This window comes from Onychostoma macrolepis, chromosome 13 (assembly GCF_012432095.1).
Source record: "Onychostoma macrolepis isolate SWU-2019 chromosome 13, ASM1243209v1, whole genome shotgun sequence".
NCBI classification, from domain to species: Eukaryota; Metazoa; Chordata; class Actinopteri; order Cypriniformes; family Cyprinidae; genus Onychostoma; species Onychostoma macrolepis.
The window spans coordinates 3,164,208-3,181,762 of record NC_081167.1 but is presented as its reverse complement, the minus strand read 5'-3'; the positions used below and the strand labels follow the sequence as shown (position 1 = coordinate 3,181,762).

Here is a 17,555-nt window from a genome sequence, read left to right as displayed (position 1 = left end):
TCTCATTGTTTGGACGGTAAAAAAAATGGGGTCTGTGATGAAATGGCAAAAGGAGCAGTGTTGCCAACTAATTTTCATGGGAAGCTGCTAAAGGAAGGTTGATTTGTTAAAAGCTAAAAGTTGCTAAATGATGTTGTGATGTCATTGCGTGATGACGCCATTACCTAATCACTGCGCAAAATTGTCACTGCATAGAATCTCAGCAAAAAATATATTTTAAGTTAATTTAGATTTCTTCGTAAAATAATAAATGCATAATATAAAATCACATATAGATAAGTGCATTTTTAAACACAGTATTGAATAATTAAACACATTTTTAACAATTTACGTTGTTTTTTTTAGCTAGCAAACTAGTAAAACTACACATTTTGAACAATTAGAGTTTGAGGCAGTGTATTAGTTAGTTCGTATGCTACACTCTAAGACAAATCTGTAAAAATAGGGCTATGTTAACATGATGAAATTTTCTGTATTGGTTTTTCCACAGGTTTTTTACTTGCATTTTAAATTATGTATTGTATTTTTTGTTTTCGGGTTACAGGGTTACATTTTTTTAGTGTACAAGCTACTAACAAGGTGTATCATCAATGAACAATTATTATTATGTGACGTGATGTGTGTACTGCAAGGCATCTTTGATTTCCTCTTTTTGTGTAATTTAGATGGAAAAATGTGTACCTTTTTATCATTTGAGTCACTTCTCAAAAGTTGCCAAATACATTTTTAAAATAGCTAATTTTGTTGCTAGGTGCTTTTGGAAGAAAATGTTGCTAGGGTAGTCTGAAAAGTTGCTAGATTTAGCAACAAAATTGCTAAGTTGGCAACACTGGAACCGAATGCTGAAAGACTAGAGATGAAGGTAAAGCTGCTTTGATTATTTATACGGGTTCTTTCTCGTACAGATTGGATAGATGGTGTGATTACTGATGATGAATTGGCCATGTTAATTATCTGCGCATGCTCCTCCCGGAATTTGGTAATAAAACATCACTTAATTTTCTTTAATTGAAAAATATGCATTTTCATTCCTTCAAAGACTATAGTCTATTTGCAATAATATTTTAGTTCAAAACTTTAAGTGCTATTGTTTAAAAAAAAAAAAGCTTGATTGACTGACGTTTCATAGACCTTCAGTTGTTACGCTTTCAAATTTCATGCCATTTGTAATTTCACAGTGTGAAATCACAATTCTATAATGGTACAATTTACTCAGGCCGATGACATTTTTTGTATGAGATTAAAATTATTTTTACAATAATTGTACATAAATAGGTTAAGCAAAACAATTGTGATTATTGCTGAGAACTTTTTAACTGCAGGCAGACTTAGGCCTACATTATGGTACAGTACAAATTTGGAATATCCCTTATTCTGTCCCTTAGTTATTTTCTTAAAGAATAAACACTATTTTTAAATTGTTAATTGGCAATGATGACATAATTATCTTTTGACTCACCTTGCTAAAAAAAAGAAAAAGAAAAAAAAAAGTCATTGTTGGAGATATGCGAGCATAAAAGTAATAGATAAAAAATGCATAATAGAAAGCGCAAAGGTGGCACTGAAAAGGCCAGTACAAAAAAAAAAAAAAAAAACTAAAAAAACTAAAACAAAAAAACAAAGTGGGCATGAAACTCCAAGGCTGAAAATGAGTCCCACTCCAGCTCTGCAGCACATGATCCCGATAAATATACACATATAGTTTTAATCAATTTATTTGTAATGAACACACTGAAGTGATTTTTATTTGATTCTTACTGTAATGCTTTTGCTTAGAAGTAAACTGAAAAAGGTCATTCATTATTTGTTTTTTTTTTTAAATATCTAATATAAAAATATATTTTTTGTGATTATTAATATAGTAATTATTATTAAGAAAAGAACTGGTGGAAAAGATTCAATGTTGCTAGGTGATTTTGCTTTGGAACCTTCAGAAAACTTTAATTCGATTTTTCTCAGGATTGACTTTGCTGACTCTGTAGACTTCAAATGGGTGTAGCTCAGTCATTTTCCGTCCGATTCCAACAAATCATACATTTTGAAGGTCTTTTAATGGAGAATGTGAAATTAAAAATAACTAATTTTTGAAAATTTGCTCATTGTGACTCATTTTGCCAGCACTGGTCACAGTTTGTCTTTAATTGCGACTTAGATGAAAAACAAATTTTTGAGGAATTAATGCAGAAATCCAGATATTTCAGAATACACACACGTGTAAAATGTAGTGTCTCTGACTGCCAGATGATAACACACACATATACTGGCTACACTGTAAAAAAAAAAAAGTTGAGCCAACTTAAAATTTTAACTTGTCATTTTAAGTTTATACAACAAAAATGTGAGAATCTCCCACAAAAATAAGTTGAGCGAACTCAAAACTCTGCTGAAGCTGGTTGCCTTAAAATTGTAAAAAAATTCTTTTTTTTTTTTCTTTTTTTTACAGTGTAATACTGGCATGCTTTTTTGGAATACTGCTGCAAACCTCTGACCTTGCCAGTGATGCTTGTAGTCGCAGGTGCGGGACAGGGCAATCATCATTGCACTGTAGAGGGGCAGGATCATGGCACAGAGACGCCAGCTGCGCCCGCGTCCAGCAGCTGTGAAGCACTGCAACTTGCCTGCCAAGTAGAATGAAGTAAAGCCCAGACCAGAGAAAGCAACTAAAACAAAAGGTGAAAGAAACAGAATTAGAAAATGTTAAAAGTAAATGCAAAGGCCTGTAAGAAACCATATAAAGTAGGAAACAACACATCACATCACATAAGAAACCTCTTTGATATCTAAATTGTCTCCTAGACAGCAGCAATATTAAATAGAACTGCTGTCTCATCCTTCTAAAATAGAATCACTATAGAACACCCCAAATGTTCTAATCTTTCTAACAGAACCTGGATTTCTGTGACTTCCATGAAAAGTCATAAATGATAATCAGATTTGTGAGCACTCTTATTACTTTTCTGCTCTCTGACAACAACCTGTTGCCCTGGCAGATGTTGAGATAACATAAAAGAAACAAGATAGTTTTTTCCTCTAAAATTTTAAACTCTATATTACATTAACAATGTCTTTAATGAATTACTACAGCTATTAAAAATGAGCTTGAATGGAGATTTGGAGATTTGCGTTGTGGCATTAATGATAAAGGTATCAGCAAAACTGATGATAGTATGAAACCGAATAATTTGGTGTCCAATATGCTAATTCAACATTTTTATGTTGGATTCTGAAAAGTGATTATGCACTCTTTCAGCAACAATGGCAGAACACACAACATTAGTTTTCCTAATTAAGGGTTTCACATTTACACTGACAGTTATGACCTTACAAAAACACTGGGTCTCATTTACTAAGCGTGCATATGCACACATTTATGCATGAAATCTAGGTTGCAGAAGTGTTATGATCTTAGCCTGTGTTCCCCTGTCTTGTGTCTGTCTAGAGAGTTATTTTTAAGTCAACTTATAGTCCTTTTGTTTCATTGGTTGCATTCCCAGGTGTGTCTTGTTTCCGTGTTATGTTGTTAGTGTCTCTGTGTATATATAGCCCAGTGTTTTAGTCAATCTTGGTAGTTGTTGTCTTTGAGAAGTTGTTGCGTGTAGTTCCTTTGCCTTGTTCTCCCTGTGTTCTGTTTACCATTTCATGTTCTGAATTACCTTGTTTTAATAAAAATTTACTGCTTACATTTAGATCCTGCCACTCCTCTTCTCTGCTTATGATAATGTACGCAAATGTATTTGTGCCTCTACCTTATCGTGTTCTTCTTTGGTAAATAATCCATTTTACACTGGTATTATTTTTTTCAAATTCCTATTCCCTTTAAAAGGAGATTTCTCAATTGAAAGCAGCCACTTCCTTACTTGATCCCATACCCACTAGTTTGTTTCAATCATGTTTTGTTTCTTTGTGTCCTGTTGTCTTCAGTATTATAAAGGACTCTTTGTGTACTGGTGTTGTGCCAGCAGCTTTTAAAATAGCTGTGGTTAACCCAGTACCAAAAAAGACAAACATTGATTATGAAAACCTTACATTTTTTTGTCCCATTTCCAATCTCCCTTTTCTTGCTAAAATTTTGGAGCGAGTTGTTGCTACTCAGTTAATTTGTCATTTAACTGAAAACAATCTTTTTGAGCCTTTGCAGTCTGGCTTCCATAAATTCCATAGCATTGAAACAGCATTGGTCAAGGTTACTAATGATCTGCTAATTGCCTCAGATTCTGGCTGTCTTTCAATTTTGATACTTGATCTCAGTGCCTCAGTGCGTTTGACACTGTAGATCATTCTCTTTTAATTACTTGTTTAGAAACTGTTTTTTGGGTCTCTGATACTGTACATAATTGGTTTAAGTCCTACCTCACAGATCGTAAGCAGTTTGTTACCATGGGTGGATTTAGGTCAGAGCATTATTTATTTATCAGAGCTTTTAACTCCCTATACCCCAATGCGTGACCTTTTCTCTTCTGATACTGGTTTGTTAACTGTTCCATCAATCCATTTAAGATTGATGGGTGATAGGGCTTTTTCTTCTGTAGCTCCAAAACTATGGAACTCCTTTTTTTTTTTTAAAATAAGGCAAGCGAAATCTCTTAACATTTTTAAATCTTGCCTTAAAACTAATTTCTTTAGGGTAGCTTTTATCTGAATTTTTATCTGAATTTTATATTATTTTATTTTTAAGTGTTTTGAATGCATGTTTTGCTTATTTTTTATAATCTTTATATGGTGTATTTTGATGTTTTATGATTTTTATGGGACACATAATATCCAGGTTTTAGCTTTGTTTTCCTGTTTTCATACTTGCAGAAGGTAATGATCGAAAAGTAGTTTGACCGATAATATGAAGGCATTGTACATAATCGACTAATTGTGGCACGTGAGAAGGTGCCATCTACAGAGAACGGTCAAAGTGATGCAAATACGCATACAGATTAGGTGTGTGTTTGACTTGAAGCAGCACTGGACAGACTGATGGTGAATGACATCAAAGCATGGGCGTAGAATACGTGGGGGACGTGCCACCCCCCACATTTAATAAAACGTAAATTTGTCTCCCACAGTTTTTCAGGCAAGTGTGTTCACGTAGACGTTTTCAGTGGCCAATGTGAATAAATTTAGATTTAAATTCAAAGAGAAAAGATAATCTATGAATAACTTTTTGTTCGTATCCAAAATTAGGTGATGTGAACATTACGGGGAGCTGAACACTCTCATATGAAGTATGTTTTATTCATACTCAATGCCGGAGGGTGCTCTCGTGTAGAAAGTTCAAAACTGACTCATAGAAGTAACAACTTATGATGTGGAGGAAATCCCTAATATGGACAAAGGCATCCAGGTATCGCTGTGGCTAAGCTGATTAAAAAAAAAAAAATGTGCAGACAATGAATGATGCATTTATATAGCACTTTATTGTGTATTGCTGTACACCTAAAGTGCTTTACAATCATTTGGGGGGGTCTCTCCTCAACCACCACCAGTGTGCAGTATCCACTTGGATGATGTGACAAAAGCCACAATACAATGGCGCCTGTGCGCTCACCACACAACAGCTACAGGTGGAGAGGAGAGAGAGAGAGAGAGAGAGAGAGAGACAGACAGAGAGACAGAGAGAGAGAGAGAGAGAGAGAGAGAGAGCGAGACAGAGCCAGACAGAGCCAATCCAGTGGATGGGGATTATTAGGAAGCCATGTTTGACAAGGGCCAGTGGAGAGAATTTGGCCAGGACACCGGGGTTACACCCCTATTATTTACGAGAAGTGCCATGTGATTTTTTTTAATGACCACAGAGAGTCAGGACCTCAGTTTAACATCTCATCCGAAAAACAGTGTATGGAGTAAAGACAGTCCTGCCCAGTATGAAGCTGCGCTCCACAGCACTCCACAGCACCATCAGAACATGATGGACTCATTTCTACTGACTTCATTTGGTGAAGAGAAGAAAATGATCAATTTAGCAACAGAACAATTAACTACAATTTTCTCTGCAGTGGTCAGAAAAGCCCTGAGAAAAAGAAAACATTACAGATGTAAAAAAGAAATTGCTAAAGCTGGTTGGTTTGATAAAGAATGCCAAAAACTAAGAAAAGAATTACGATCATTATCAAATAAAAAACACAGAGACCCTGCAAACCAACAAACTCGAGCCACATATCAACAAACCCTTAAAATTTACAAGTCACTGCTAATACAGAAAAAAGCTGATCACATGAAAATAAAGCTCAACAAGATCGAGGAGGCAGTCGATCAAAATTCTTTTTGGGAATTATGGAATAATTTAGATAAATCCAGAGAAGCTAAACACATTCCCATCCACGACCCAAACATCTGGACTGAACATTTCGGAAAACTCTATTCACAAAATGAACCTACCCTTACCCAAAAACATCTGACCTCCGAACTACATGACCTAGAATTCACTATTAAAGAGCAGCTAAACCATATAGACAAACCCATATCATTAAATGAACTAATAGGCAAAATGAAATCCCTAAAAAATAAAAAATCCTGTGGCTTGGATGGAATACCTAAAGAGATGCTGAAACACAGCAGCTCCAAATTGAAAGTGTCTCTTACTAAAATCAGGACACTTTCCCAAAATCTGGAAAGAAAATCTAATAACTCCAATTTTTAAACAAGGTGAGAAGTACGACCCAAATAATTATAGAGGCATCACAGTCAGCAGTAACCTCGGAAAACTATTCTGCTCGATTATTAATGACAGATTAGTTCAGTTCATTCAAGAACGCAAAATTATAAACAACTGTCAAATTGGATTTATGCCTAAACAAAGAACATCAGATCACATTTACACACTCCACACACTCATACATAAATACGTTCAGCAGACAAAACAAGGAAAAATATTTGGTTGCTTCATTGATTTCCAAAAAGCCTTCGATTCAGTATGGCACGATGGACTTTTCCTAAAACTTATCCAGAGTGGAATAGGAGGAAGGACATATGACATTATAAAGGACATATACAACGGGAACAAATGCTGTGTCAAAATCAATGAGAAACGAACGGATTACTTCAGTCAAACGAAAGGAGTCCGTCAAGGCTGCAGCCTCAGCCCGACTCTATTTAATATCTATATTAATGAACTGGCATCAGCACTTGATAAGTCCTCTGGTCCTGGTCTGACCCTCGAGGGCAGAGAAATTAAATGCCTCCTGTATGCAGATGATCTTCTGCTCTTGTCTCCTCATGAAGAGGAGCTGCACCAAAGTCTCTCCATTCTGGAAAAGTACAGTAACGATTGGGCCTTACCAATAAACATGGAGAAGTCAAAAATCATGATCTTTCAGAAAAAGCCTCGTCTTGCTGACAAAAAATATGAGTTCACAATTGGTGGAACAATTCTTAATCACGTCACCTGTTATAATTATTTGGGTCTGACGATCTCAGCCTCTGGACAGCTCAATACTGCAATAAAAGATCTGACGGATAAGGCACGCAGGGCTTTTTACAGTATAAGACCCCTGTTCAAATTCAACCCACCCATTAAACTGTGGCTGAAAATCTTCGATATCATCATCAAACCCTTTCTTCTCTATGGCTGTGAAATCTGGGGCCCCAAATTTAAATTAAACTATGAATCATGGGACAAAAACCCTGTTGAAATTTTCCACCTTGAATTCTGCAAAAACATCTTGGGAATTCACAGAAACGCCCCGAATCTCGGCTGCAGGGCAGAACTGGGCAGATTCCCTCTGCTCTCTGAGATCCAGAAGAGAGCAGCGAAGTTCTGGATCCATCTTTCAGACGCGCCGACAGATAGCTACCACCACAGTGCTTTCACTTATCGGCAAAAACACCCAGAGAGTGACCCCTTTCACTATTTAGTGGAAAAACATCAACTCAATTCAACAATTCAGTTAAAGAATTCAAAAATTAAAGAAACAGAAAAAATAACCCAGGAAGAATACATTCATGATTGGCAGCAAAAGTAATTCAAGTAAAGAAATTAACTTACTTCCACAGTATAAAATCTGATTATAAATTAGCGCCATACCTGAGCAGTATTAAAGACTATGGTCAGAGAAAGCTGCTGACGAAGTATCGTCTGAGTGAACACAGTCTGTGTGTGGAGACGGCCGACACAAGCAGAGCTGGAGAGCCAGAGAGCTGCGACTGTGTTCTCAGTGCACTGAGGGACTCGTAGAGGACGAGCTGCACTTCCTCACGGAGTGCAGCAAATATAAACACATCAGAGATGCCTATTTCAAACAAATAGCTCTAGTTTCACCTGAATTTAACCATAAAAGTAACTTAGACAAACTCTGTTATATTCTGGGAGAAAAGGAAAAATGTATCCACCTGGCAAAATGAGGGACAAAGGCTGATCCCTCCTTTCCATTTATAACTGCTCTCTGTATTCATTTAATCATTCATTTATAATTATTATTATTTTTTTTTTTTTACCTACATGTATAATATGGACATGTATATGTGTTTCCCCATTATTTTATTTATCTGTATAATATATGTATTGCTTTGGCAACATTGTGATGTTACACAGTCATGCCAATAAAGCTAATTTGAATTGAATTGAATTGACAGTGCATCTTGACAGTATAGTGTCCCCATCAATATACTGGGGCATTAGGACCCACTCAGACAACAGGGTGAGCACCCCTGCTGGCCTTACTAACACCTCTTGCAGCAGCAACCTAGTTTTCCCAGGAGGTCTCCCATCCAAGTACTGACCAGGCTCAACCCTGCTTAGCTGCAGGGTGATATGGCTGTGGCTAAAACCACGCACGATTGTTACAAATACATGGTTTATACATGTTTGTCAAGTCATCTCCAGGTAAACAATGTATCTGACAGCATTACTGACAACATTTATTACAGTAGCCTATAGAAACTATAAAATATATGTTCTGCCTTATTCTGTGATAAAAATGAAACTGAAAAAGAGTAGTATATGAACAAATCATAAAATTGGCATTAGGAAAATATAGGAAAATATATAATAATATTACAGAATACAAATTATTGGTAATTTTCCAGCAGTGTATTTGATTTAGTAGCCAATTAAATAAATAAATGAATACATAATAATAAATAAGAACTGTCAGTTAGACCAAAAAAACAACGACCGGTCTGTGCAGCATAAACAGCCAAAACCAGGATATTTCAGGCAATATAGAATTCCAAGCAAGGACTTGTAAAAAGCGTTCATGTCCTCGTAAAACTCGTAATTGCAACTTGTGAACTGGGAGTTTTCTGAGAGCTACAGCTGTACCACATGACCGCTACACCTCACACGGAACCAGCGAAAAATGGCTACAATAAAATAGGTACAAACACACACACACACACACACACACACACACACACACACACATATATATATATATATACACATATACACAGGTGCATCTCAATAAATTAAAATGTCATGGAAAAGTTCATTTATTTCAGTAATTCAACTCAAATTGTGAAACTCGTGTATTATATAAATTCAATGCACACAGACTGAAGTAGTTTAAGTCTTTGGTTCTTTTAATTGTGATGATTTTGGCTCACATTTAACAAAAACCCACCAATTCACTATCTCAACAAATTAGAATATGGTGACATGCCAATCAGCTAATCTACTCAAAACACCTGCAAAGGTTTCCTGAGCCTTCAAAATGGTCTCTCAGTTTGGTTCACTAGGCTACACAATCATGGGGAAGACTGCTGATCTCACAGTTGTCCAGAAGACAATCATTGACTCCCTTCACAAGGAGGGTAAGCCACAAACATTCATTGCCAAAGAAGCTGGCTGTTCACAGAGTGCTGTATCCAAGCATGTTAACAGAAAGTTGAGTGGAAGGAAAAAGTGTGGAAGAAAAAGATGCACAACCAACAGAGAGAACCGCGGCCTTATGAGGATTGTCAAGCAAAATCGATTCAAGAATTTGGGTGAACTTCACAAGGAATGGCCTGAGGCTGGGTTCAAGGCATCAAGAGCCACCACACACAGACGTGTCAAGGAATTTGGCTACAGTTGTCCTCTCCTGAACCACAGACAACGTCAGTGGCGTCTTACCTGGGCTAAGGAGAAGAAGAACTGGACTGTTGCCCAGTGGTCCAAAGTCCTCTTTTCAGATGAGTGCAAGTTTTATATTTCATTTGGAAACCAAGGTCCTAGAGTCTGGAGGAAGGGTGGAGAAGCCCATAGCCCAAGTTGCTTGAAGTCCAGTGTTAAGTTTCCACAGTCTGTGATGATTTGAGGTGCAATGTCATCTGCTGGTGTTGGTCCATTGTGTTTTTTTGAAATCCAAAGTCACTGCACCCGTTTACAAAGAAAATTTGGAGCACTTCATGCTTCCTTCTGCTGACCAGCTTTTTAAAGATGCTGATTTCATTTTCCAGCAGGATTTGGCACCTGCCCACACTGCCAAAAGCACCAAAAGTTGGTTAAATGACCATGGTGTTGGTGTGCTTGACTGGCCAGCAAACTCACCTTGAACCCCATAGAGAATCAAGAGGAAAATGAGAAACAAGAGACCGAAAAATGCAGATGAGCTGAAGGCCACTGTCAAAGAAACCTGGGCTTCCATACCACCTCAGTGCCACAAACTGATCACCTCCATACCACGCCGAATTGAGGCAGTAATTAAAGCAAAAGGAGCCCCTACCAAGTATTGAGTACATATACAGTAAATGAACATACTTTCCAGAAGGCCAACAATTCATTAAAACATTTTTTTTTTTTATTTGTCTTATGAAGTATTCTAATTTGTTGAGATAGTGAATTGGTGGGTTTTTGTGAAATGTGAGCCAAAATCATCACAATTAAAAGAACCAAAGACTTAAACTACTTCAGTCTGTGTGCATTGAATTTATTTAATACACGAGTTTCACACTTTGAGTTGAATTACTGAAATAAATGAACTTTTCCACGACATTCTAATTTATTGAGATGCACCTATATATATATATATATATATATATATATATATACTATAATATATAAACATATTATGTAAGTGTTCATACTGTTATTATTTTGTTGTTGTTTGTTGAGATTAGCAATATTTATTGCCATCATTAATAATAACAAACAAACGGTTTGTAATAATTTTTTACCTGACATGGTTTCTGTGTTGTGCAATATTTAGCAGTAGCATACAAATGTAATGTTATGTGTTTTATAGCTGCCAAGTAACATTTTTATGCGGTTGCGGGTTGATTTAGTTTACTGTCTATTACCTATAGAAACGGATACCGAGGACGTGGACAGTCTTTTTTAATAAATCTGCAAAAATGTCAACAATTCTGTGTTTTTCTGTCAATATGGGGTGCTATAGCTATTAGCAAATGGCTGCAATATAACAAAGATTGAAAAATGTAAGGGGGTCTGAATACTTTCCGTACCCACTGTATATATATTCTGCAGTTCTATGAATGTAATTGTTGATATTTCATCATAATACATATTTTGACAATGAGCTAACACAAAAAACGTTGTCCCAGAACTCACCCATTAATGTGTTAAAATTTGGCACAGATTGTGTCATTTTAACACATCTTTTCTAAATTTGTGGGACAGCTGAAAATCGTGCAGTATGTAGAAAACTTTAGTTAGTGCACCTGTCGCTCTTATCTTCTTTTTATTATCATTACTGCAGAACGTTTAATTACATTCAAGCTCAGGGAAAGATGCTTGTATCTTTAACAATGAACAATCATAATAGAAAACATAAATATGCATAGACCATAGTATGAGAATATATACACAGAAAAAAGGCACAATTTCAAGGGTAAATATCTTTGAATAATCGTAATATTCATATAATCATAATGCATCAAAAATTGCATTTGTTGTTGCTACTGTATTTATAACCCTGAGGGATGAAACAAAGACAAATTCAACAAGAAAAAGAGGAAAACAAAGGAGATTTAAGCCAGTTTTGGTTGTGGATGAAAAATTCTGAACATAAAATAAAGAAATTAACAACTTATTCAAAAGACAACAATTTGGGGTTTTCATAATAAAAATATAATATCTTTAAGTATAAAACTGTGGGTCATATTAGTAGGGTTAAAAATATAAAAACAACCCAAAATGTATTGGTTTTACAATCACAATAAAAGGGCAGCTGTTTCTTCAACAAGACCACAAAATGAGCAAATTTCATAAACATCAAAATATTTATAGATAGATGAATTAAACCTGTCGCTCATATCTTTAAAGTTGTTGCACTTGTAACATCTTAAGTCACATGATAACGGCAACATGGCGGATGAAGTCCGGATCACATTCATACTTAACGAGATTTGGCTGTAGAGTATGTACTCTTTCAGCGCTCGATAAGTATGCGATTTCGAATGCAGCCAGTATTCCTGTAGACATTATTTTGCTGGCTCAGGTGTGTTTAATTAGGGCTTGAGCTAAACCCTGCAGGGCATTGGCCCTCTAGGAACAGGTTTGGACACCCCTGGCCTGCTCTAGATCACCTCATAGCATCAGTAACTCGACAACCCTACCTAGTACATTTTCCTTCATGTTTGCAATATCTGCACAAAGGAGACGTCTATCAGGTGCTTGAAGATCTCACTTTTGGAGAAGACTGCTGATATTATACTCGGAAAATGTAAGTATTACTACTTAAAAAAAATATGATTACCCCAGAATGCACTGCTAGCCCACCCCAACTCGTACAATAATAATGATAAAGGCTGACCAATAATTAATTAATTATATATATAATTTTAGTAAAACAAGCAAAATGTAATTTGTTTTGTCATGTGCCATAGCTATGCATATGCACACTAGACAAATGCAGCCACGGTGAATACATTAATTAAACAAGAATTATTAATGAAGTTAATGAAACAATGATATTTTATTTACTGACAACAACAGGAAACATGATTATACGAGTAAAAGAATGAATAAAAGTAACCATGAAAATAAATAAATACAAGTCAACGACACATGGAACAAAGTTTTATTCAAATTAATCGTTCTTGCAATCAAACAGGCGGTGAACCCACATCCTACTGCCATCTGAACACAGCTGTGTCAATTCTGCAGCTTTTTTCTGATTCTCTGCAGACGTCACCACTGGTTTGTCTTTGATCAAGCCTCTTTCCCCCAGGTTGCTGCAGAGGGATTGGGATCCCTGCGTAATAAGAGCACTGTAAGTCACTTCAGATAAAAGTGTCTGCCAAATGCATAAATGTAAATGCGATTTTTGTAAATCCCTTTTGTGTGTCTTGGGCACAAACGCTTAATAAAGCTGCTTATTTCTTCAAGGTACTACTATAGTATAAATGCATAAATATATTTCATACAATTTCTATTTGGGGGGTTTAAAGGGTTAGTTCACCCATACATAAAAAAATCAGTCATTATTTACTTGCCTCAAGGCTGTTCAATCCTTTTTTTTGTTTGTTTTTTCTGAACACAAACGGTGATATTGGTCAAGTTTGTCCTGCTGGTTTCTGTTCATACAATATCAGTCAATAGAGCCTGACTTTCAGAAGCTTCATGACATTTGATGATGCTTTTGAAGCTCCTGAAACTTGGACTCCATTGACTGATATTGTATGAACAGAAACCAGCAGAACAAACTTGACCAAAATCACATCCTCAATGTCTTTTAGTCTTTCTCTAGATGTTCTCGCTGGCTCTGGGGTCACGGAGGATGAAGAGATCACAGTAACATCTGGCCCAGATGAGGCAGTAAGGGCAGGTGGAGTGATAGAGCGTCTCATCCATGGCACTATACCATTTCCAGGATGCTGCTGTGAACTTTTCCATCCTCACTGCTCACACCAGTCTGCAGACATTTCAGATCCTACAAAAATGCACAAATATAACATAAAATCAGTAATTTTAACAGCACAATGTCATTTGATTTCTGTATTGGAAGTAACAAAATGATATTACTTTATATTGTTGTTTCAGGTTTTCCTTTTTTTCCACAAATGTCACCTGCTCCTCCACAAAAGCTCTGTGGCAAATTCACAGAAATCAAGAATAAAAAAGTGCTGTAATATCTCTGTTTGAAATTACAATAATTAAAATAAACTACAACTTAAGATTTAAAAGATGTTTTATTAATTTCTGTAGTGTACTCACTCAAAGCCTTTGGTGGCAGCATTCCTCCATCAGTCTGCACCGGATAAACACAAGTGTCTCTGTCCCTGTAACATCCAGACAAGAGACAAGTTACAGCTGTGATTTATGTGCTCAATATTACATTTATATCAAGTGTTAACTCACTTTTTATTCAACGCAAATGCTCCTCAATTTATCAGCAGTAATGATGGACAAATAAAACAGATAAGTCATGTTTAGTTACTTTGTGTAGATTTGTAATAAATTTGTGTAGATTTGTAATATTAACATTACTTACATTTTTCTAATGTAAAGCAGTATTGACAACAGTGAATTCTACTATAACTGCACATAAAAATCTACTATAAAAATCACAAATATACTGTACCGTTCAGCATCTTTGCACCTTAAGCTCAACAAACGCGATTTTAACACAGGGAACCGTGTTTTTGGTTTGTAATACTCACATTTGTGAACACCCTCGTCGCTGTTCTCCATCACGTTCGATGATGACGTATCCTCTCCCGTTGCCTCCTGGGATACAAAAGTGTCTTATCGATGCACACTCCAGAATCTGGGCCGAAGCAGTAGGACATCCGGGGATTTCTCGCCTACTCTTGTATGAATACTGAGGTTTTGAACATACTTCTTTCTTCACATACTCTTTTTTCCCCCTGCTATATAGTAGGTAAGTAGGCATATTAGAACGCAAATTAAGTATACATACGTCTGAATCTCGCGAGAATTAGTGCACTCAGAATCAGAATCAGAATCAGAATGAGCTTTAATGCCAGGTATGTTTACACATACAAGGAATTTGTTTTCGTGGCAGAAGCTTCCACAGTGCAACAGAATGACAGCGACAGAACAAAAACACAGATAATAAAATAAAAATAAAAAATAGAACAAGTAAGTAGGGAATAACAATATACAAATTGACAATTGTATGTACAGGTATATTACAATAGACAGTTTTGTATGTACAGGTATATTATGTGCAAATTTGAAATGTAGACTAAGTATGTGTGTAAGATAAATAAATGTATAAATAGTGTGCTGTAGTGAATTTTGCTTTCGCCAACCTAAGGAGGCAAAATAGTGTAGTGATGGGTACTCAGTCACGTCACAGGTGACGTTATGATTTTTGGATCATGTGTCCCTCAAGGTGTGGTTAAGAGTACATCACATTAGAAAGATTGGTGGGATATCTAACATGTAGAACCTTTACTGCATTATCACCACAAGGAAGACACAAGGGTAATAAAATAAATTTTATTAACAAAAGCTAGACAAGAGTAATCAGCAACTACTAAATTAATACTATGAATGGGAAAGGAATAAAGTGCATATACACTCTCAGAAATAAAGGTACAAAAGCTGTCACTGGGGTGGTACCTTTTCAAAAGTTACATGTTTGTACCTAAAGTGTCCATTTTGGTACCTTAAAGGTACTTATTAGTACTTAAAGTGTACATATTTGAACCTAATAGGTACAAAAGTGTACCTTTTGAAAAGGTACCGCCCCAGTGACAGCTTTTGTACCTTTATTTCTGAGAGCGTAAGATGCATAAAATGCAAGTGATTATGTTGGATGTTGCTATGTCAGAGCTATGTTATCTGGAAAGATAAACTCTTGCTACTCTGAAACAAATAAGGTGAAGAACCTTATTATGTATCAAACAAATAAATGAATCATTTATCAACTGACATCAGCTATATAACATCTAATGTAAATTAGAATTTCATATACTGGTAATACACAACAATGCCAAGGTCTCTGGAAGAGGTTTGGATAGATGATAGTTACGTTCTCTGTGGTTGAGTGAGCAGTCCAGTGGCGGTGACTTCATCCACTGGTTGTGCTGGTAACAATGCAGTGGGAAAGGGAGCAGAAATCCGTTTCGACAGCCTTGAACATGAAGCGCAGGAGTATGCTGATCTCCTGGAGCACCAAAGGGTCCTAAAATCTGGAACACGCAGATGTGGCCCTAGAGTAGGTGCAGAATGTCCTTAGCCTGGAACACGCAAGCAAAGGTACCTTGGAGTGAAGGTTTGTTCGCAGGAGCTTAACCTTGTTGCAGATGTCTGTGTGTCTTCTGCCTCTCTGGGCTAGAGACTCAGATCTCGGTCGATCCACTTTGTCTCTCTAGGATGGAGACTCAGGTCGTGCTGCCTCGCTGGACGAAGACTCTGAAGTCTGAATGTAGATTATCTCTTTCCTTGCAGGCTGGAGGCTCAGAACATGGTCGTATCTGTTCCTGCCTCAAAGCTGGAGACACAGGACTTGGTATCTGTTATTGCCAGTGGTGGATGAAGTACACAAATCAAGTACTTGAGTAAAATTACAGATACGTATTATAAAATTTTACTCCAGTAAAAGTAAAAGTACAGTTTTTTTTTAATTTTACTCGAGTGAAAGTACAAAAGATTTTTTATGTACTTAAGTAAAAAAGTACTAATAGATAGATTTATTTTGCAATTTTATATAGACTACTTAATTTACTTTTATATTAGCACACATTTTTATAATCCTACTGCTCAAAATACCTGGGATTAGGAAAATATATATATATTTTTTTTCTTCACAAACCTTGTCTGTGGTGTTAAAACTCCCCTGGCCAAATGCCCCCAGAGGCCATCACTTCCCACTTTTATCTTACTGTAGTTACCATGTTCTGAACATCACATCCTTTCTTTTACCCTCAGATGTAATCTATCTAGGTGGTTGAATAAAGATATTTGGACTTCATATCTAAAAATTTCCTCAACTTAGCACCAGCAAGCTTGTTAGCTAGACAGTTAGCATCAGCTAACAATATTCACTTATTTTCAGTATGGTTATGAATAAACATTCATATCTGTCTACTCAGCTAGTTGATCTAAACAATACAAAAATGTATACTGTTGATAAACAATATAAAAACAGATATCACATAGGGCTAAATGCATAGCATTTTAATAAAACTGCTAACATTACAGCAGTGGGGAATATGAACGTGCATGAGTTATTTTATTTAATCTGTGTTATTTTCAACCTGATCTCACAGAATTCCGTGTAATGTTCACGGACTTAATTAACCTCCGAATCTGTGGTGGCATCACGGAATCGCCGAAAATTCCGTGATGGGCTCACAGAAGGCATCAGCCGTGGTCCATGCACGGATTCACTGGTTCAACACCAGCGCTGTATCGGACCACGTAAAAAGAGTGACTCCGATGCAGTTATACTTTCACTGGAGTACCTGACCCCACCCCTACCCTAAACCTACCCAGTTCTGAACAATAATGATGACGATAAATTCCCCAGTATCGCATCGGCATATTGATGCTAAGGGTTTCCGTGCGTGGAGCACGGCTGATGCCTATCACTGACTTACATTGGTATCACTTCCGTGATGCCACCACAGAGTCGGAGGTTAATTAAATCTGTGAACATTACACGGAATTCTGTGAGATCATGTTGGTTATTTTAATGTTTCGTTTTTTGACCTAA

At 36.4% G+C, this 17,555-nt stretch overlaps 1 protein-coding gene and 1 long non-coding RNA gene across 3 annotated transcripts in view; both read right to left on the bottom strand.

Annotated features, from left to right (window-relative positions):
- Nucleotides 1-17,555, bottom strand: part of plpp4 (phospholipid phosphatase 4) — a 212,664-nt gene that overhangs the window by 11,640 nt on the left and 183,469 nt on the right. The window contains exon 6 of one of the 2 annotated variants that reach the window (XM_058796424.1): nucleotides 2,490-2,660. In XM_058796424.1, coding sequence (XP_058652407.1) covers nucleotides 2,490-2,660 — 171 coding nt within the window. The remainder of the gene's footprint in view (nucleotides 1-2,489; nucleotides 2,661-17,555) is intronic. The other variant, XM_058796425.1, reaches the window with a different exon arrangement.
- Nucleotides 13,617-15,350, bottom strand: LOC131552567 (uncharacterized). The gene is made up of 3 exons (XR_009274008.1): nucleotides 14,084-15,350; nucleotides 13,892-13,955; nucleotides 13,617-13,799 (listed from the first exon to the last, which is right to left on the bottom strand). It is a non-coding gene; the product is annotated as an uncharacterized LOC131552567 (long non-coding RNA).